Source organism: Atractosteus spatula, chromosome 12 (genome assembly GCF_055471065.1).
Source record: "Atractosteus spatula isolate fAtrSpa1 chromosome 12, fAtrSpa1.hap1, whole genome shotgun sequence".
Lineage (NCBI taxonomy): Eukaryota > Metazoa > Chordata > Actinopteri > Semionotiformes > Lepisosteidae > Atractosteus > Atractosteus spatula.
The window spans coordinates 452,929-475,413 of NC_142717.1; the positions used below are offsets into that span (position 1 = coordinate 452,929).

The 22,485-nt window shown below is 37.9% G+C and overlaps 2 protein-coding genes across 3 annotated transcripts; both read right to left on the reverse strand.

Moving 5' to 3' along the window:
• Positions 1 to 1,746: 1,746 nt before the first annotated feature.
• On the reverse strand, positions 1,747 to 16,410 carry LOC148822483 (C-C chemokine receptor type 4-like). Of its 2 annotated transcripts, none has more exons than XM_088929090.1 (3): positions 16,341 to 16,410; positions 4,977 to 5,024; positions 1,747 to 4,536 (listed from the first exon to the last, which is right to left on the reverse strand). In XM_088929090.1, exons 2-3 carry the CDS (start codon positions 4,985 to 4,987, stop codon positions 3,483 to 3,485), a joined length of 1,065 nt encoding a protein of 354 aa, XP_088785216.1. In that variant the 5' UTR covers positions 4,988 to 5,024; positions 16,341 to 16,410; the 3' UTR covers positions 1,747 to 3,482. The 2 variants fall into 2 exon arrangements, with proteins under 2 accessions (XP_088785216.1, XP_088785215.1); XM_088929089.1 differs by lacking the exon at positions 16,341 to 16,410 and adding an exon at positions 9,226 to 9,285.
• Positions 16,411 to 16,637: 227 nt separating this feature from the next.
• Positions 16,638 to 17,728, reverse strand: LOC148822484 (C-C chemokine receptor type 4-like). Its single transcript, XM_088929091.1, has one exon. It carries the CDS (start codon positions 17,719 to 17,721, stop codon positions 16,666 to 16,668), a length of 1,056 nt encoding a protein of 351 aa, XP_088785217.1. The 5' UTR covers positions 17,722 to 17,728; the 3' UTR covers positions 16,638 to 16,665.
• Between the last annotated feature and the right edge of the window lie 4,757 nt (positions 17,729 to 22,485).

The window sequence follows — 22,485 nt, forward strand, 5'->3', positions numbered from 1 at the left end:
GGAAACATTGTACAAATATAAAATCTAGCTCTGTAAATTATTCCTCACAACAAAACTGTTTATACCAGAGAATTGTCACAAGAGAGGGGTTGAACAGGTGAAGAACATGAATTGAACAAGCAGCTTAGTCAGTAAGTAAAATAAATAAACCTAACCCCTCACCTTGATAATGATTTCTCCAAAAATATACCCGAGCGGTATAGTCTGAGAATAATTCTTTATTCTTTGGCACAGTGATACAGCAGTATCACACTCCATATAAAATTGTAAGAATAATAACTGGTATTCTACTTCACTGTAACAACTAACTGCATCAGTGGGATTTCTGTCACATTGCCATGTGAGGTGACTGCTTATCGAATCACTAGGACCTAATATTCATTTGCTCCAAAAGAAAATAAAAGCTACATTTCATCACAGCATGTAATTTACACAGATGAAACAAATGAAAAGGCTTTAATATGGCAAGCAAACACCTCGACAAGCAAACCCCTGTTAGTCAACCTTGCGGGACTGCACAGGAATAAAGAGCAGGCTAGAACAAGACCTTGAGGGAGAGTGGACAGAGGGCGAGATACGGTGAGTAGAGATATAAGGGATCATGTACAGTTTCATTATTTCTGTGTTTGAAATAATCCTGCATCCATCTGTACTTTTTGTGGCGAGAAGGCCAGTCTGCCACTGCCTGGCTGACGCATTTCCTTTTGCGCAAGGCTACTGAGTTTAATGATACTGAAGAGATTATGTACTATCCTCACCACACGTGCACCACACCTCAGACACCCCAAAGTGGTCTTACAAAAGTCAAGTTGAATGGCATAAATAAACAGACTTTAAATACCAACACTCACCAGCATGACAGAGTTTTTCCAAAGTAAATGTTTACAACTGCAGATGAATAATCTGAATTTTCCCGATAGTTACCACTATACCTCACACCCACTTGGTTATGGAAATTAGAAAAATAACCACTTGCTGTTTGCTTTCAGAATTTCTCTCAATGTTATTATTTCTGAATTTCTCTTGTACAAAGTTTACAGTGACAGGTATCCTTTACAAAGGACACAATCTTATTAAAGTATTGGAACTGCAAGAAGAAACGTAATATTGTTTGAACCATTTAAACGTATAAAATATTTTTTCAATAAGGATGATAAGGTGACGATTAACTGAATAAATCACTGGGAGATGGCTATAAAATACTCCACAAACACCTGATCTATTAAGATCTATAGTAGTGCCCTGCATGACGGAATGAAAGGCTGCAGATATAGTGACAAACCTAACAGGAGGAAGATTCAGGTATGTCTTGCCACAACAGGCTGTGAGACAAGAGCTTCTGGTGGTAACTACTGTATGAATCCAAAGGCAATCATTACACAAACATGCATCTTCAGGACACAAAGAGCAGAAAACTATTATTTGCTGTAGCAAATAATTTTTAGAATTTATCAAGAATCCAATCCTAAAATATTGTGTTATATGATGTTTTTGTTCCTGTGTCATTACAAGGTCTGAATAAATCTGAATGGCAAAATATATCTATCCATTTTCTAAGCCTATCCTGGCAAGTATATGGGCACAAGGTGGGAGGATGGCACAATTTATGTCTTAAAATCTTAAATTTTATTTAAAATTATTACCAAGTTAAACTGAAATTTTAATAAATTGTCTTTGAGAGTTTGGTTGTAAGAAAGCAGGTCATGTACAGTAAATGAAAGAAAGACAAACTCAGAAGACTAAAGGTTTTTCAAGATTTAAGACTTTTATTTAAAAATATACTGTATGCAGTAAATATGCTTTTTACATTTGAGAGATTTCAAAAGTTAGTTTTTCCACAAGTATACACACGGCTTTACAGTACATGAAAATGTAATGGGAAACTGGGGCAGTTGACAGAAGTCTTCCCATATGAATGCTGCAGATAATTTAAAACACGATAAGCTGAAATCATTTAAGCACACATAATAAGATGATTTCTTCTGCATTTCATAGATACAATGTCTATTATAACACTCCCTTACTTTTGCAACATTCATTTGTACCCAATTATTTTTTGTAGTTTTATAACACTTTTCAACCCAAAGGATCCCAGAGTGCTTTGCATATACCGTAAGAGTGAACTTCTGTGTTCTTCCTCTTCATCCTCAGAACATAAGCAAGCACACAAACAAGAAGAGGTCAGATACAGCGCCACAAAAAACAAGAATTCAATCTATTTAGAAAATGTTTTTTTCACATTGCAGACAAAATGCAGAGATGAAAATTGTTCATGGTTGTAATGTATGTAGATTTGCTCACTGGATCTATTTCCATTGGCAGATGTATACCTCCTTGGAAGCTATATTATACTGTATGTAACGTGTAATTGGAAAGAAGTTCCGTGCAGTCCAGTAAATGACAAGAGCAGCCTGCAACATAGTCCTTGCCTCCTGTTATTTTGTTTCTTTTAGCAGTTCGTAGCACATACACATACACGACAACGGTAAACCTAGCCGACTGGTGTCTGTGACAGTGCGGAAGTGGGCGGAGCCGAGGGGAGCGCCGGTAAAAGGTCAATGCTCCTAACTGAGGCACGGAAGCACCGGTGTGAGGTTAGCAGGGACCATAAAATAACACTCAAAAGGGGTAAAAAATGAAACAAAAAGCAAAAAGAAAGGTGTACCGCTGTGCTTAGCGACCTCCAGGCTGGGCGTACCCTATTTAATGTGGTCCAGCCTGGGAAAAAGAAGAGCCGCTAGCTAGCACAGCGGGGACCAGCCTGGAGGGGAGACAAGAACTCTGTGTGTGACAAAGGTGTGCCTGCCCTGGTGAAAATACGTGATGGGACAGGCACAAAGCAAAAGAACGCCATACATGGGTGCAACCCCCCCGGGACTGTCAGTGTAAAAATACCCCCCATTCCGGTGGGGTGGCCCTGCTCGTCCCGTCTGGGGGTGTCCAGTGTGCCTTTATAGGACCTTCCCAGCTGGGGCTCAACATCTAGGATCCGGGACAGCTGGGACTACACTACAAATGCGAGGCGTTGTGCTTCCTGCAGGGCTCCGCCTCCACATTGGACACGCCCCCACCACTGCCGCATGGCTTTTGGTGATGGGTAAGGTTCATTAATACCGTCTTAATATAATAATAAAAATAATAATAATTGCTTACACTCATATAGTGCTTTTCTGGACTCTCCACTCAAAGCGTTTTACAGGTAATGGGGATCCCCTCCACCAACACCAATGTGTAGCATCCACCTGGATGATGCGACGGCAGCCATAGTGTGCCAGAATGTCCACCACACATCGGCTATCAGTGGGGAGCAGAGTAGAGTAATGAAGCCAATTCATAGAGGGGGATTATTAGGAGGCCATGATTGGTAAATCATTGGGATTAGAATTAGAACCCAAATGGACCGCAGGGTGAGCGCCCACTGCTGACCTTTAATTATTGGAAGCTCAGCAATCCTCAGTATAATCCACATCTAAAAAAGTATTTCATAACCCTGTAGAATGATCCCCTATACTTGTTGACTGTGAATATACAGAGTTTGCAGTTAAAGGCAGATAGATTTTCAAGATTTTACAGTTTTCACAAATGCTGCCAGCTACTAGCCTGGAGAGGTGCCTCTTAAATTTCTCTCCAACAAAAACATAAATGAAGGGGTTCAAACAGCTATGCGAGTAGGCCACCGTTTCAGTGATTTGGAGACTCAAAATAAGTATCTTGCTGGATGTACATGAGTAGCCAATATTAAGAAGCTGTAAGCCCTCAAAAAAACATGCAATGTTATATGGAGTCCAACAGAAGAAAAAGACCATGACTACACAGAGAACAAGTCTGATGGCATGCCTCTTGGCTGACATGGATGTGAGCAGCCTTCTTATGATCATTGAGTAGCAAAACACCATGATGACTGAGGGAAGCAGCAGACCCAGAACGTTAAGTTTAAATACACTAAATACCCTCAAGGGCTGTTTGTTATTTTCAGAATACAGAGGCAGACATCTGGATTTCTCTTCCTCAAGGTTAACTGTAATGTACATGATCTCAGGAAATGAAGCCAAAATGCTAACTATCCAGGTGACCACACTTGCAATTCCTCCATATATTGCTGTTCTGGCTTTCAGTGCATACACTGCATGGACTATTGCTAAGTATCTGTCTACACTCATCAGTGTAATGAAAAAGATCCCACTGTAGAAACCAATGTTGTAAGAACCCAGGATTATTCTGCACATGGGATCACCAAACACCCACTGGTCTCGGGCATTCTGAGCCAGGAATGGAAGGGAGAAAACTAACAGCAAGTCAGCGATGGCCAAGTTAAGAAGACAGACATCAGTCATGCTTCTCAACTTTACATGCAAGAGAACAACCCACAGAACAAGAGCGTTTCCTATTATCCCGACTACAAACAACACAGAATAAACTGCTGGAAGGAAGGCAGCTCCATGTTTTTCATATTTACATGAAAAGAAGTTGCCACTGTAGTCTATTTCTGTGTAATTGTATTCGTCTTCACTGGTTGAAGGCATCTGCGCAGGAGTGCTGTAAAATATAACTGAGTTAGACCCAATTATCGACAAGGAGCCTGTTCCAAGAGATTAACAAAGAATCAAATCCCATTTGGATTAAGAAGAGCAATTCCTCTATAACCAGATTCCATGATGTCAAACATGTTAATTAGATGAAAATGTTTAAACTGATACAAGATTTGAAAAAATATTGTTTTGGTTAACATGACATATCTGTAAAATATATGTAATCAAGTTTATCATTTACATAAAAAGGTGTTAAGTTTTGGAAGATATCATTCCCATTCCTGAGATCCAATTGTAATTTGGAAGTAAACTGGTTAAATATTTATCACGTCAAATCTCATGTTATGTGTGTTAGTGTTGTGGATAACCAACTGAAAAAAATGAGTTTTTTTAAATCAGTTTTTTGGTTAAACATAGAAATATCAACAGCAGAAATTGTCCCCTCACCTGTTCTCCATAATATGGATGGTAATTTTTCCACACCAGTGGTCAAGTCTGTAATTACATGAAAAAATAATTAGCTCATAACACATCGAAAAAATTTAATTTCCTTTTGTCCTCTACTTCATCTACTCTGAAGTGATTACCATATTCTTTCAAAGAGATCAAGTACAGTATTCATAAACATATTTTTATGTTCTCTACATATACCATGTCTTCACCTTCATATCTATTTAAGGAGCCATTGTAATTACATAATCACCCACATTAAATAACTATTTTAAGCAATTCTGTATCCTTCTATTTTCTAACCCTTTCTTCCAATTCACGGTCATAGGTCAACCAGAGCAAGCAATGGGCGCAACACAGGATACACCCTGGACAGTACGCCGGTCCAGCACACACACAGACACAAGCACAGACACGCACACACTCACACCAGGGGCCAGTTTTCCCAGAAGCCAGTTCACCTACCAGTATGTCTTCGGACTGTGGGAGGAGACCCACGTGAACCTGGGGAGAACATACTGTACAAACTCCACGCAGATACGTCAGCACCCCAGATCTCGACCTGAGCCCGGGGCCCCAGCTCTGTGAGGCAGCAATGCTCACCGCTGCACTACAGTGCTACCCCACAACGGTATAAAATCCAGTTGAACAATCCAAAGCTGATATTACAGTTTTAACTAATGTAGAGGTTTGATCTTGCAGGTGTCGAATTCCTCTGAAACCCTTCTGTGATGGGTTAGGTGTCTTTATAATGACCTTCTTATTTCATTCAGTGATCTGGAATTACACATCATCCAGTGTATGGCTCAGTGCTCAGTACTGTAACAACATTTGAACAATAAATTACCGCCTTTCCCAGTTTACCCCAGAAGTGTTCGGTGCTTGGTAAATAAGGTTTACTGCTTTTGGTTACACACAGTTATAGTTAGATATCCTCAACAACACTTCAGTGTGTCTGAAAGAAATCTCGTACTGGCAAATAGCTATCAACATATCTGTCCTCATTATCTCATGTGATATCTTTATTAAATGTAAACATGTTAAACCATCCAGATGTGAAATAGACATACAAATTCAACACGACAGAAATTCCAGTCCAGAATGGAACCGAGGACAGTGAGGCTGCAGTGCTAACCTATCTGTTCCCTTTAGAGAAAAACTTGGATGAAGTCTCTTCTCTATCTCCTTTATGTCAACACTTTTGCTGAACATTATTTTAAAAATTCTATATATGACAATCCAGTGAGACAATTAATCATTTTTGCTGCTCTTAATCTAACAATTTGTCAGGTACAATATCATTTTTGTGCTGTGGTGACAAAAATGAAGATGCTATTCTAAATGAGGTCTAACTAATGCATTGTAAACCTTAAATGCAATATCCCCCGTTTTAAATCGAAACATTTTATTATATACTCAAACATTTGGCCTTAACATTTTTTTATTGTTTCCCTGCATTGTGTTTATGAGGACAGAGAAAGAGCTACATGAAACACCCATATCACTTTGATGTGTAGAGTTGCCATTGTAACATCCATATGCGTAGCTACTGTCTGTTCCTACTTCCTATGTGGAGCCTTTTTGTTAACATTAAATATCAAATGCCAAGTGTCTGCCAAATTCAAGATCGTATCTTAGTACTTTCTTGTAAGTTGTTTCCTGCTGCTTCTGTGATCATGCTTCCCGTATCTTTATTGCCTGCAAATGCAGTGCACGAAGTATACCATAAGATGTTGATAAGGATCAGGAAGAACAACATGTCACAAAATTCCTGCGGTTCACCACTCCACATAGTTATGTGTCTTACAATGATTCACTGTTTCCTATTTGTTGATCAGTATTGAATCCCAGCCCATACAATACATTTGATTTTTACAGCTTTTGTCAGTTGTTAGTAAACCTTTTCTATAGGACCATAGCCATTCTATACATCTAAATATATTGTCATATGCTTTAGCTATATCAACTGTTCTCAACTATCTCAACTAATTGAGGTGAGTGAATCTAGACCTCTCATTTCTAAATCCACGTTAACAATCTCCGGAAATGTCATTCTTCTGAATTAGAAGAGCCTAATAGGTCCATAGGTTTCTGGTTTTATGAATTGGTGTTACATTTCCAGTTTTTCAATCTGAGCGCACAGTGCCCATCCTTAGTCAAAGACAAAATGTCATATTTAAAGGTCTCCCTCATCAGTTTTACACTGTATTAGTCTCTGCAATACCTCTGTGTCAATTCCTCAAAATTACTCACTACAAATAATGCCATGATCACAAATAACGTTATAAAAGGCTTAAATCAGATCTGTAACCAAAAGATAGTGTAATCAGACCTTTTGAAACTGGCAAATTGGTATATAGAAATACCACATTTTCTCGCCCACTTCTACCTATGTATAAATATTATTTTTCTGGCTGACTCGATTGTGCATTTTGTGTAGCACGATACAATATCAGGCTCACTTTTGTAAAAGACAAACTTTGCGTTTCCTTTTCTTTTCCACCTGCTGGATGGTAACCAGTTTGAGTTGGATGCCAGATTTGTCCCAGAGCAACATTCCCCAAAACTGCGGTCTGTGGTCTGTTTCTCCACCTCGGAAACCTGCATTCTCTGCCGTGTCCCCTGGGTGAGTGCTGTCATTGCTCGCCTTTGCCCCCCATCTCCCTGAGCCCGCTAGCTTTCTCTCAGGCCCCTCTGGTCAGCCTCGTCACCCCCACTCCATCAGTCCACTCACAAATCTTTCAGAAACACCCTTCTCCCTCAGCTTGCACAGTTGACATCACTGTCCCCCAGAGCTCCCTGGGAGACCTCTGTCCCACCCTCTGTACCCGGTACCCATCCTCTCTCTCCTTCCTTCACTCGTGTCCTTCTGTGGTCTGTAACTGATGAAGCCCAGCTCTAGAGGGGATGCTGCACTGAAGGTTCCATTAAGCCTCTCGTCTCTCTCACTCGAAACAATATTTTTTAGGTTTTGCAGCATATTTTAACATGATATTCAGAATGTTTCAATGCAAACAAAGCTCCCCATGCCCCCAAATGTTTCAATCCCACTGGTTAGCTTGGAAAGGTAATAATGCTTCCATTGGACCTTACATACCCCTTTATATTCTCCCATTCTGCTAATCACACCCTCATTAGTGTTCGAGTCCTTGTAACTTATAAAATTGTGCTTCAGCGCTATGGGGTCTCACCCGCTTTTTTGGTGTGTTCGGAAGACCTCATCCTGACAGAGAGGCTGTCGTGTTCTCGCCCAGCAACAGTCACACCTGTACTACAGTATGAGTAAATTTAGGTTTGACTGAACTACTGAATTCATGTCATTAAAAGTCTGCCATCTCAAACTAATTTTGTAGCACTCAGTTGTGAGAGTTCCAAAATTAGAAACTTTTTTTTCTGTATGATTATGAATCTTTTACTGGAATGTGAAACCATTCGCAAACTCATGGAAATATATGCCTTCTTCTGGTCAAACAGGTTATATGCCAGAAGACTGCAAAACTTTTTTTGTGATGTGTCTGGGCAGAGGTTACTGCAGTATTTCATGAAAGTGGTGCCGGCTTTAAAGTTATACTACTGCTTGCAGTTATCAATATTGTTGTTGCGGTTTGCATTGTTTAATTCAGATTTTCACACACTGAGCTTTGTATGCTGACTTTTGTAACCTAAACTAAATGCACAATCAGTGCAAGTACTAAGAAACCTTGTGACAACCTTATTTCAAACAATCCAACTCCGTTGTACATTAAATGGGAAGGAGAATCACCAGAACATGTTTTTTCTTAAAATGTACATACATCCTGTATGTTGATTGCTTTTAAAACATCGATAGCTTACAAAATAACTTTCCCTCTTTAACCCCCTATAGATCATAAATAGTATTTCATTTTATTTTACATTTCCTCTATGGATGCATCTGAATTGTTGGTTGTCTTGAATCATAACATTTTATAATAAAAAATAATAATACATGTATATCTATATTGTCTTATTGTCAATATTATGTTTATCTTTGATATTGGTTTAATAGACCATACTGATATCAGATGCTGTTAATTTTTTTCACTTTTTCAGAAACTGAATATCAGTGTGTTTTTAGCATTTTTAGTATTTCAAGAAGACTTAACTACTAAATCCACTTTCTATGGTATTTCAGTGTAAAAAGCAGAATATACCAGTTATGGTAAACAGGTAAGATAGGCAAATATGGTGAAATATATTAAATTATATTTTAAATAGGTATACTCACCATAAAAGGGATGAAAATGTGTCCTAGTAGAATCTAAAATTCAAAGCCTTCAAAGCTCATGAAGAAGCTGAGAAATGCACTTCCTGTTTTGTTAGTGCTATTTTAAGGTAGCCAGAGGTAGGTACACCTACACTGATGTAGTAGAGAAAAGTACTGTATATGACTACAAGATCAAAGAGTACAGAAATGATTAAATGATATGTACGTGGAGGGATATATCAATAAATTGGTAGTTTTTTCTCTGTAATCCATACATTTTGGAATATTTTGTTATTCTTACTTGATGTATCTACTGTAGGTGTGAAGGCTGCCCAATGTAAGCTCATTTTATTAAGAAAATTATAATTAGGAGAAGTGTAGGTAAAAAATTTTAGTTGGTGTTTAATTATTTCTACTATAATATTTAAGTTACAAAATAATAAAGGCTATGTAACTAGATTAAATTAATGATAAAGCAAAGTAAAAAAGAGGAGTCAGATATCTGTTAAGGGATTTGAAGACAATCCCCTAAAAGATTTGTCAGCTTATTGACTTTTCAGTATGAAATATGCTCATGAGAGGCTGTTAAGTAATGTCCTTTTTAAATACATCTGAAGAGGTTTTGGGGCTTTGCTATTTTTCTGAAATTAATTCAGAAAGCATGAGTATATTGTGTGGGAATTAATATTTTTTTACTCACTGACAGCACTGGGCTGATGATTGGCAACTTTGCTTTTAAGGCAATCATGACTGATTACATCTGTGTGGTTGCCGAAGGGCTGCATTCTCACATGTACAGTAATTGTTGTTGAAATGTCTACCTGAAGAGATGTGTAAGAATGTGATTTGTGTTTGATGGGTTTTGTCCTGGCTAATATATTTTTATTTTAAACATTTCCCTGCCCCTTTTTCCTGTTTTGGATTTTTTTTCTCTGTAATTCTGGATCACACAAAGTATCTAGAATGTCATTTGAAAAAGGGTGAGTAAACATAATCACCATGCCTGAGAGCAGCTCCATTAGCTTGATTTTTGATTGAAGTTTGATCTTGACTTCAGTCTGCTGCTCTCTCGGTATGTTGTAAGCGAGAGGTTCATTATTCCAGAAATGCTGATTTATCGTGTGACTTTGCAAAGTTTCAGTGGAGATCATTTAATTCGTTAGCTGAACCATCTGCTCTTTACAGATTCAGATTAGTCCTAGAAACGCCTACCTGAAGTCCCATTAAGGAGAAAAACATAGCCAAATGCCTTAAAACCCGTAATTGTTCTCAGGTGGCAGTATGACTGATTTATCGGCTTGCCGTTTCCATTGGAAAAAAATTGTAGTCCATTTAAAAACAAATCTTTTCTGTTGCCTCAATACTTTTTTTAATGGATTGAACCCGCTTATTGGAGATGTTATTAATTAATTTTGGCTATATTTGATCAAATAACAGTAGAATTGCTTAAACGTTTTTCATTGTTATTTGCATACTTGACTAGTCGCTCACTTAAAAATACACTAGGTTCAAAACTTGCCTGTATAGCCAAAATTAAAATTTTTAATATTGCTAATAATTTAAAATAAATATTTCATTAATAATCATTTTAATGGCTAATTATAATAGTCAAAATTAATCAAAACCTGGCAGAACAACTACGGGTTTTTAACGTATTTCTTCGCTATTTATTCTCCATAATGGGATTTCCAGCGTTCTACCGCATGTGGACTAGCATCCATATCATTCCATTAGTTTTACATCGGCATAGACCCAGTTTTCTTTATTAATTATAAAGGTTCTGTTGTTGAAATAAAATTTACTTTAAAGCTTGACACCATATTAATTCTCTTAATCTCAAAGTCATGTTTTCTCTGAGCGTATAAATGTCCGTCTTTCCTACTGTAAGAGTCAATGTAACTGTCCTTTTCATGTATCTGCTTGATTGTTCACCATGTTCCGTTCCGTTTTTTTAACAATGTTAGTCTATATGTTTGCATGAGAAAGCACAGGAGCAATAAAATGATGGGTCACATTTTATGTATTTGCCTTAGAAAATTAATTCTGGAATCTTTATGAGACACAAAAGATGAACCTGACAATAAAAGTACTATTCGTGTAGCTGAAAAAAAATGAATTTGGAATTCAGTTTGGAGAGCAGTAACTCCTTTCTGTACTTAGACTAACCAAAAGTCTGTATAGAAACGTTTATAAATGTATTTTTAAGTTAACCTATCAATAGACTTTGCAGCAACTTAAAAGTATTTATGAAGGCTCATAGTTGTATGATTTACAGGTAACCTTAAAATGCATGAGTGCCTTCATTTTCATTTTTATGACAAATACAAATATGAATAGTGAATGAGCAAGTTAGGGAAATGTTCTGTCTGAGCAGGTTCAGAATCAAATACCTTAACCCCAAACCACTTTCTATGCTTCATTTGCAACTTCACATGAAACAAAATTATTTCCACAACTTCATCTTTCAAAGATGTGGGAGGACTGATCTTTAAAGACGCCTCCGTTGCAGAAGTTCAAGGTGGCTTTATCTGCACACAGTTATCCTTTACGGAGTTTGAACTCTCTAGTGCATTTGGAAGCTTATGTTTCTGGAGCACAAGATATAATTAAACAGGAATTCTCAAGAGGTGCATCATCTACACTCAGTTATATAGTTACTGTACATGCTATGTGCTCAGATTAACTCGTTGAAAGGTCATGCTCTCTCCTGAGTGGCCAGAAGGGATCTCTGACTAAGACGAGATGGCCAGCTACTCAAATATAGCACAGTTCCCATTTTTGTCTATTTAATATAAAAACAAAACAAAAAAAGATTAAACAGAGGCATATTATTAAGAGGACATATTTTATTACAAAAAATGAGACCTAAAACTCATGAGAAAATTCCAAGTCTCAGGGAACTGAAAATTAGTGTAGATATTTTTTTAAAGTTTTTCAAGAACCCATGTCATTCAATGTGTAAGACCATGCATTTGGCTTTATACAACTCTGGGCCTTGCTATACAAAAAGAATAATATTTCCAACAGGTTTTCTTCATTTAAATGTAATTTTTCCTTTCCTCATGAAGTCTAACAGTGCTTAAGTGTCTACTTTATCTTAACATAAAACAAAAGGAAGCAGGCAGCTATTGGGTAGGAGTTTTATGTGTTTTTCACACAGACTTCCCACTTACCTTTTCAATATTCATACAGTATGTATGTTGCCATTAGGCCAGGGTATCAGAAAATATAGTGTCGATTTCCACTAAAAACCTACACTGGTGACCAGTCCCTTACTGGACAAACTTGAAAATTCCCTTCTTTACCGACCAGGCCTGTCTCCTGAGTTACTCTCCCCACATACTCTCCTCAGCATTTCAAGGTCTTCACATCGCACATTAGAGGTCTGAGCCTTTTCAGTGGCAATCCCCTCGTCTTTGGAACGCTCTTCCTGTCCACATAAAAATACAGCCTCTATTGATGAGTTTATATCTCAAAACTTTAAACTTCTTCTTTTCGATTCACTTTAATTCAGATTGAAACTGGAATATCTCTGTCGCAGCATAAAATGTGCAAGTGGCAAGTCTTTTGCTTGTTCAGCATGCAGGAACAAATCAAACCAGCATATAAAGAGCTGCTGGACAATCTGAAAGAAATATTTCAGACGAAATTCAGAAACCGTGACAGTTGAGTGAGGAAAGTTGATAGGGGGATGATGAAAATGATTTGGCCTTTTTTCTTTGTATGATCATAAATACCACAGCTTACCCTTGGTGATTTCACCTTGGTGAGTGGAAATAACCTGTAGTTTCTAAAGGTCTTACAATCTTGCGTACTTTTGCAAATAAATGCTTAAAATATCATAATGTCTCACTGTTAAAATTGCTAGCCCACATTATACAGTATTTGAATAAATTCTGAAAAACACAATTTTGAAGGAGTTACAAAATGTTTTTGGATCTGTTCACCCAGCACATCTGTTCTGGTTTATAGAATTATTTTACTCTGTGTGAATTCTGAGCCAGTACATATTTTTCATTTTAGTTTAATTTAACTTTTAACTTTTGATCTTATTTTTGAATAAATTAATCACCAGGGGATACTGACAAGCAAGAAAAGGTATTTAATATTCATGGCCTCGCAATGGCTGGTAGATGATTGTCCTCCATAGACCACAAAGGTGACTGATAAGACCTACACGGGATCCCCAACCTCTCTGGTTAAGATATCTTTTAAGATTCCTGGGCGCTTACTGTCCAGTCGTGGGGACTGATCTTTGATGCTTTTACTTTGCTTCCTCCTCTTGATACGTTTGTCTCTCAAAGTGCTGAGTTCCTTCTCAAATAATCTTACGCCATCTGGGTTTGTTGATGGCCTTTATCTGCCAGTAGTCGATATCAGTTTTCTTCCTGTTTGCTTTGAAACTGGATATCTTGGGCCTCAAATGCAGTAAAATGTTAGTGTCTGGGTAGTCCATGAGGTTCTTGAGGTACTCTCTTATGTGCTTTTCATCCAATGAAAGGTGACCTTTCTGGACACGGCCAAAATCAGTAAAAAGTCATAAGACAATGTTTAGGGCACCTTTTCTAGACTGCCCTCCAGAAGGTGACGAAATGCCCTTCCAGGTGCTTGATGATGCTCTATCCTCTCACTATCCTGCTCCTGTTGCAATTAGCTGATCACCAAAAGACTTGGAGAATGTTCTGGAGATGGAAGACCCCTGTTCACGATGCCTTTTATAGCAAAAAAAACAAGGATATCATCTGAGTGTGAAGGACACAGGAATCCTAACAGCACTTAGCTGTATACAGTAAATGGCTGACCCTGCGTTCTGACCCCAAGATTCTCTCTCCCTGTCTGTGTGCCTGTGTGTCTCACGGAGAGCAAGCTGGGGTATGCGAAAAGACAAATTCCTAATGCAAGAAATTGTATATGGCTAATAAAGTGATCTTATTTTATCTTTTCTTATCTACTTCACAATAACCAGAGCCACTCCAGAACTGAAAGAGTCCTCCCTACTTCAACCTATTGATGTTAACTCTACATTACTCTGACTTTACATTACTCTGTAGATTACTCCTGTCCGGTGTTCAACAGATATTGAATATACAGTATCAATGATATACTGTATAAGTAAATATAGTACACTACTTATATGAATTAAATTGATATCAACCTGTGTTGAGATACAATCGAATTCTCGAACTGCAATGTAGAATATTGGATTTACTTATCCAGTACAGATTTATATCTCCTGGCACGAACAGCGAAGATAAGCTGACTGGCTTCGAGCCGGCAGTGGTTCTCCAGGGACTGCTAGTTAGCTGAATTAGGAAACTCTCTGTGCATCAATCAGAGCAAGTCACTCTTTAAGGGGAAGAAACTTGGTTTGCTCCCGTTGTAGTGGCTACTTCTGGATAAAAGTATCCAGTTGTCCATCATGACTACTCAGGCACACCCCCATCCTGGGAACTGTTCCGTGTCAGGATGGCAAACATTTCTGAAACAGTACACAGCATTAACGGCTTCTCTGTGGCTTAGACCGCAGGCTTGAGAGAGAAATGGGGCCTCTCTGGGAAAAGCACAGCAGCACTTAATTCTGTCTTATTAATAAGCATTGCCGCTACAAACCCTTTAACTTATTTTCTCATCTAATCTTTATACTGTATAAACTTGCCTTGAGAGGCAAGGCATGGAATTTAATAAGGTGCTGCGCAAACAGAATGTAGGAACGTTAGAGACCAAATCGGAGTTTATAAATGTATTTTTTCATACTTTATATAGTAGTTTCCTTGTGATATATTAATTATCATCAAATTTATTTTTACTCTGAATATAACTCTATTCTAAAGACATGTCTTTAAATCCGACATGGAAGGGAAGTATACCTTATACAATACTCAACTGGGAGCTATAGTTTTTTCCATAAACCCTGAAAATGATACAAGTCTAGCAGCATTGGCGACAGGATAGCAAACTGCCTCTTCTCAGTGGGTCAGCCCACAGGGATTAATACACATGTACCAGCTCTTGGGGTTCCCGCCCCTGCCACTCCTGCCCTGCCAGTTCTCCCTCACTGCCTGGGAGAGAACCCGGGTCTCCGGCGTCATGCAACAGGGAACTCACCGGCTGAGCTAAAGGAGACCTTCCCCAGGCCGGGTGGCTGGGATCCCTGTTATATGCAGGGGTTACATAGCCTCCATCCACCCATTTTAAACTGATTTACCTGATACTGGCCCATGGGGAGACAGAGCCTATCCAGGCATGCAATAGGCACAAGGAAGGGTACACCCTGGATGGGACAGCAGTCCATCGCAGGACACATTCATGCACACACTCACACCAGGGCCAGTTTTCCCAGAAGCCCATTAACCCACCAACATGTCTTTGGACTGTGGGAGGAAACTGGAGCACCCAAAGGAAACCCACACGAACCAGGGAGCACATACAAACGCCACGCAGACAGCAGCCCAGGAATTGAACCCGGGGGTCCCAGCGCTGCAGCACAGCAATGCTAACCACCAGCAATCAAAAGAAATTCAATAGTAGTTTTGCTTTGAACATTTCAATTCATTTTGTCAATGATTTTGTCAAAGAGGTTTAACGCTGACAATGAATGAAAGCTCTTATTTTTTTCTTAACAACTTTAATGCACTTAATGTAAATGAATTACAGAAAAGCATCAGAAAACAACAAAAAGTTAAATAAACTGTATTCTTTACAAGTTAATGGACTGATGAGCTTCAGTATCACAATACCCGAGATTCCAGTGGTATCTGCATCATGAAGGAAAACTCTTCATAAAATTTCCAAAGGAGCAAGACCCCAACATACTTAAAAGAAATTTCAAAACATTTTCCATTGTGAAATAGTCAAATGTTATTTTATTTTGACTAAAATAAACTCATTTTTGTTTTGCATGAAAATGAAGGATTTTGTATGAAAATGTAAATAAATGAAAACAACATCCTTTTGTTTAAACATATTTGCAAACTTTATCTCAAATAAGTACAGTAAAAACTTACTTAACATAACATATACTCTTCTGTGAATTAAATTGAATTCAGCTCCATTCATATTCACTAAATATAAATGTCAGGTTTTCTTATTTTTTTAATGAAATCTCACATGAATATATCAATAAAGCAAAAACCGACCAGTTCTTCATACAGCTGCCACACACACAATCCCTCCTTGAAGACCAGAGTCTAGGAAATTCAGAAAGGATACGAGCAATAGGAGGCTTTGTGAAGCTCCATGAAAAATCAGTATTTTAGCTTAATCAGAAAATGATTTCTGGGATGCAGACAAAAAGCAGTTTTGCCTTTTTTTCTGTGGTCGTTGGAATGATTCTCTACTTCTGTTTTTGTTTCGGTGAAGAGCCAGAACAGAAACCAGGGGCCAGTACTGCCAGACAGAAATGCTAACCACTGCACCACTGTGCTGCCCTGTCTTTTTTTTGTATTACATATTATTTACATTTTATAGTACAGAAAGTACGGAATTGTCACCCATGCTTATTGACTGTGAATATACAGAACCTGTCGTTGGTATCATATACTTTTTCAGTATTTTAAAGTTTTTACAGGGACCACCAGCTACTAGCCTGGAGAGGTGCCTCTTAAATTTCTCTCCAACAAAAACATAAATGAAGGGGTTCAAACAGCTATGTGAGTAGGCCAGCATCTCAGTGATTTGGAGACTCAAAATAATTTTCTTGCTGGATGGACATGAGCTGATAATATCAAGAAGCTGTAAGCCCTTAAAAAAACATGCAATGTTATATGGAGTCCAACAGAAGAAAAAGACCATGACTACACAGAGAACAAGTCTGATGGCATGCCTCTTGGCTGACATGGATGTGAGCAGCCTTCTTATGATCATTGAGTAGCAAAACACCATGATGACTGAGGGAAGCAGCAGACCCAGAACGTTAATTTTAAATACACTAAATACCCTCAAGGGCTGTTTGTTATTTTCAAAATACAGAGGCAGACATCTGGATTTCTCTTCCTCAAGGTTAACTGTAATGTACATGATCTCAGGAAATGAAGCCAAAACGCTAACTATCCAGGTGACCACACTTGCAATTCCTCCATATATTGCTGTTCTGGCTTTCAGTGCATACACTGCATGGACTATTGCTAAGTATCTGTCTACACTCATCAGTGTAATGAAAAAGATCCCACTGTAGAAACCAATGTTGTAAGAACCCAGGATTATTTTGCACATGGGATCACCAAACACCCACTGGTCTCGGGCATTATGAGCCAGGAATGGAAGGGAGAAAACTAACAGCAAGTCAGCGATGGCCAAGTTAAGAAGACAAACATCAGTCATGCTTTTCAACTTTACATGCAAGAGCACAACCCACAGAACAAGAGCGTTTCCTATTATCCCAACTACAAACAACACAGAATAAACTGCTGGAAGGAAGGTAGCTCCATGTTTTTCATATTTACATGGAGCAAACTCCTCTCTGTAGTCTATTTCAAATGAATTATTGTAATCATATTCAGCTTCCATGGCTGAAGACATCTTTACAGAAGTCCTGTAAATATAAACAAGTGAGAAAGAATTATTAACAATAGACTTGATCCAAAAAAACTGTACCTGCATATAATGTATGTACATACATATGCAACCATACATTATGGGAATGAATGTTAATTAGCTCTTTCCTTTTTATGATAAGCTAATTCAGCTTTTGTGTGTCTAGGTTAATAACCTCCCCAGTTGTTTCGCCTCATCAGCAGAGCATACTTAACATAGACCACTGAAACGAATGTATATGTGTCTTAAGACATCTTCAGTCTTGTCATGTTTTAAGAACTAGCATTATGTACAGTATTAGGAATTAGATTCATAAATGCACATATATATTGTAAGAAGGTGGCAGACTGAGACAATGTGTTGGTCATTGTTAGAACCACATTACCCAGAAGGCAGCAAAAAATGACATGCCATCCTCAGTCACCTGACCAATTTGTGGAAGTCAGTTGGTGGGGTGATAATTAAAAAGTTATAAAGCAAAAGGTTTATAGTTTTTATCTCAATCCACTTTCTGAGCAAGATCTGTGATATGCTCTGTACCATTGGAAGAGAATGAAGGAAGGGTTTGACCTACCATGGAACATTTAGAGCTCAAGACTGTTTGAGGTTTCGGAGCTTTGATTTTTTTTTAATTGAAAAAAATAAGACTTTATTTGGAGATGGTAAGATGGTAAGAAGCTCAGCAGCCCAGTTAGTTACCAGGACGGACACAAGAAGGTAGATCTTAAGGTGTTTGTTTTGTGTTGTGGGGTTTTCCTGTTGTGTCTAATATAAGATAATTTTTTACATTATGATAGCTAATGTTCTACCAAGCCCCGACTATTTAAATATATACACCTGGGGTCAGGGTGCTATAGCATTTTTCACATATAAATATACCCAGTCCCATAATTCATAGTGGTCACTTGGTGTAAAAACACAACATAACCCTGGAAGGAGTTTCTTGTTCTGTAAGCCATATAAATATGTATATGTATGGTGCATAGTAAAGGTATACTGTATATCTACCATTCTTAATGCCTTCCTTTCATCTAATATTTGTAAGGGCGTGACTAAACAGCTGTGAAACCAAAAGGAAAAATCTGATTCAGTTAAGATCAGAAGCAGTAGCCAATGCTAATACATATCTTCTTAATATGCTTTGGTTATGCCTTTTCCTTTCATCTCATGTGCGTTAGATAGGGTTATGACTAACCAGCTGTGAAAGCTTTTTTTTGTTTGATTAGCACAGAAACGTCACCAGCCTTAGCTAAGAGGTTGTCCTCACCTCTGTTGATGTCTGTATGGAGGATGGCCAATTTCCTCACCAGTGTCAAGTCTAGAATTGCAGGAGAAAGCTGTTAGTTTATACTGAACCAGTTCAATTTCTTTATCATCCCCTCAATAAACTAAACCAAAGATGTCAGAACGCTACAATGGATTAAATGGTTATCGTTTATGCTCAGGTGAATATGGAGTTTAAGGTTATGATTGGCTGTATCTTACTTTATTTCTCATTTGGATACTGTTGTTCAGAATAGGTGGGCATACCACATATAATGTGTGGAAATATTGAGTAAACACTTGTGTTGTGAGTAAACACTTATGTTTTTTTATTATTTCCTGTACCTGTGAGCCATGTTCTATTTTTTTGCCAAATCTGTAGATAGGATCAACTGCACCAGCTATGACAACATGCAACCATGAACTAAACCACAATCCTGCCAGGAGCAAAAAAAGCTGCAAAGCTGCAATTTAAACAGTCAAATTTGTTGTAAGTTAAAAAATATTTATATATATAGAGAGACATCAGGAAGTATTCATTTACCCAGTGAAATAGAAATAAATATATCTAACATTATATATATTAGATGAGGTTCTGCTTAAGACTAAGTCTAAACATATGAAAATCATAAGAGCGTTGCATATGTTATATTTATCATAAAAACATATGAAGTATTAAACTGAGTAGTTGTTTCCAAGTACAGAATTTTGTACTAACATATAATGACAGAATTTAAGTTGTTTTATATTTGATTTGAAACTGCTTGAACTTTTGTCGCTCATTGAAAATAAACGAAAATTTGCTGACATAGTCTTTTCTCCTGGCTTTTACAAAAGCACTTTTTTACAAAATTGAAGCCTTAAAAAATCTTTCACCTTTCATACTTATCATTCCCAAAAGACATTATCCAGATGACAACACTGGCCAATGAATAGTTTCTTAGTTTTTAAAAAATATATATTTCCTTCATGTCAGCTTCAAACGTATAGTAAAGCTAGTCCTGAGCAATATAAAATGTATCTATATATACAATTTTTTTCACTATTTTTAATTGACGGTTGTAAAGAACCACAAGCACAAATGCTGTTTTCAGGAACCAGGTGGTTTTTATGTTGCTTTAGAAAATGTCTGAATATTTTTGTATTTTTTTTTATTTTTAATATTTTTTATAAAGACTTTACTACCCGAATCATTTTAGATGAATATGCCTGTGGTGTAAGAAGCAGCTAAATTAGTCTACAGTAAAACAGGTGCAATTTCTTAAAGTGTAATTCAAATAGGAACACTCACCTTATACAGTATGTGAAGAGTATAGGCTCAGGACAAAGCCAACGATGAAAGGCTTTCTGAAATGAAAAGCTGAATATGCACTTCCTGTATTTTAATGTAGCCACTGGTAGTTACACCTACACCGAAGGTAGCTTAATGGTACACATCCCACGGCTACACTTTAATGAATGATGAAATGTCATAGTGCTATTAAAAGATTTGTAACTGTGGATACTGAGGTACATAACAATGTTTCTCTTACTCCTTTACTGTAATTCCTAGTTCCAGAGAGTATATCGGAATTTGTGTCTCTGATCTCATAACACTGTTCCGTTAATATATACTGTAATAAAACCGTCAATGAGCAAGTTTGAAAAACCATAGAAATAAAGGATGGTCATTGAAAAATTACATGCTTAGGAAAATATATTGTCCTTTTACTATAAAAGGCTGTAGAGCAGGATTTATAGCAGTTTATAAAAAGTTAAAACGTTTGTTTCTCTGAGTATTTTACCATCTTCTACATTTTTACACCAGTACTTGAAAAATAACATCATATAATCATGTAAGTACCCAGTCAGATATAATACACAACACCCCATCCCTCCAAAAGTTATATGATTTTCCTAGTAACATATCTCAACGCGGTACATCAATGTCTGCAATATTTTTTAGGCATTTTAAGTGCTCTCTTAGGCTCGGAAGAACTAAGACAATGGACTCTTATACTTTTATTGCCAGCTTCTATGCTACCATTTCAGCTCACTGCTGAGACAATACAAAAACATGGGGAACAGACTCACACTCCCTCTTGACCAGACAGTCCACAAGGACTCGCACTGCTACTCTTAAGAGTCCATACCCTTAGGGGGTGAAACTATTCTCTAGTCACTCACCGTTTTATGGAGTTTCATACTGTATATACTGTGAGAACAACTGCATTTACACAGACACTCAAAATGGAACAATATTGACAATAAAAGACACTAAAAAGGTGCAAACAGTTTTTTTCAATTTGTATGTCAATTGGGTATTGTCTCTCAGTCCTAACACAATCCCAGTTACACAGCCACCCCCAGGATAGAGTGTGACTGCTACAGTACATAAAAGAGGATTAATTAGTCAAAGATGCAAAAATATGAGAGATAGAAGAAGTCTGACTTTTCAGAATTCTTTTTATGTTGTCTTTTCAGTCATTTCAGTAACACTGTACTTTAAAATAGTACTTAAACCATAGATTTGCTTGAAATAATTTGGGCTTTTGCACTGTATTAAAAACATTATTCGGGTGTAAGAAAGATAGGGCAGTGAGCAAAGATAATATAACATGTTCCTTCTCTCTGTTTCTGTAGTATTGGTTTTGGGGTTCATTTGTCTCTTTTGGGTTTTGAACAGCCCCCAGGTTCCTCCCTCTCAGCCCCTGGTCTGCCCAGTGCCCTACCTCCCTACCCGTCTGCAGAAAACTAAAGCCAGGAGAGAGGCAGGAGCAGGGGAGAGGCAGAGTGGCTAATCAAGTGGTGCGAGGTCGAGAGAGGTGTAGAGAGGTGTGAAATGAAAGGTACAAATGAACAGAGAGAATCAGAAGAAAACAAGTCTGTCGTTGAGAGAAGGGGGAAGGTGTGAACCAAGTTTCAGGATAATTTTAGTTTCTGATGTCTTTCTGCTAAAGGAGTTAAGAAACCCTACACTGAAAACACAGACAGAGAGATTAGTGTGATCACGGCTGTCAGAGGTGAAACTACTGTATGGGCTTGTAGAAATCTTTAATCTTCACAGCCCTGACATGTTCTCTGAAGCGGTCTTCAAGTCTCCTTCTTGTTTCCCCAATGTAGATGGTTGGGTATTTACTGCAAGAGATACAGTAAATAAGGTTGCTGGAGGTACAAGATGTTATCTGAGTGATCTGGAATTGTCCTGAGGGGCTCTGAATAAGTGTGGTGTTAGATATGTACTTGCAGGTGATGCAGCGAGCTCTGTTGTGGGTGAAAGTGCCTGGTGTGGATGATTGCTGAGGGTGGTCAAGGGAGCTTTAAACAAGAAGGTTACGCAGATTAGATGGTCGGCGATATGAGATGATGGGGCAGTCAGGAAAGAGGGCCCCAATGGAGGGATCATCCTGAAACATAGAAAAGTTGTTGTTTACAGTCCTGGGGATAGAGAGTGTGTTAGGGTGGTAGATAAGCACTAAAAGAATACAGTTGTTAGGCCAGGAGTTC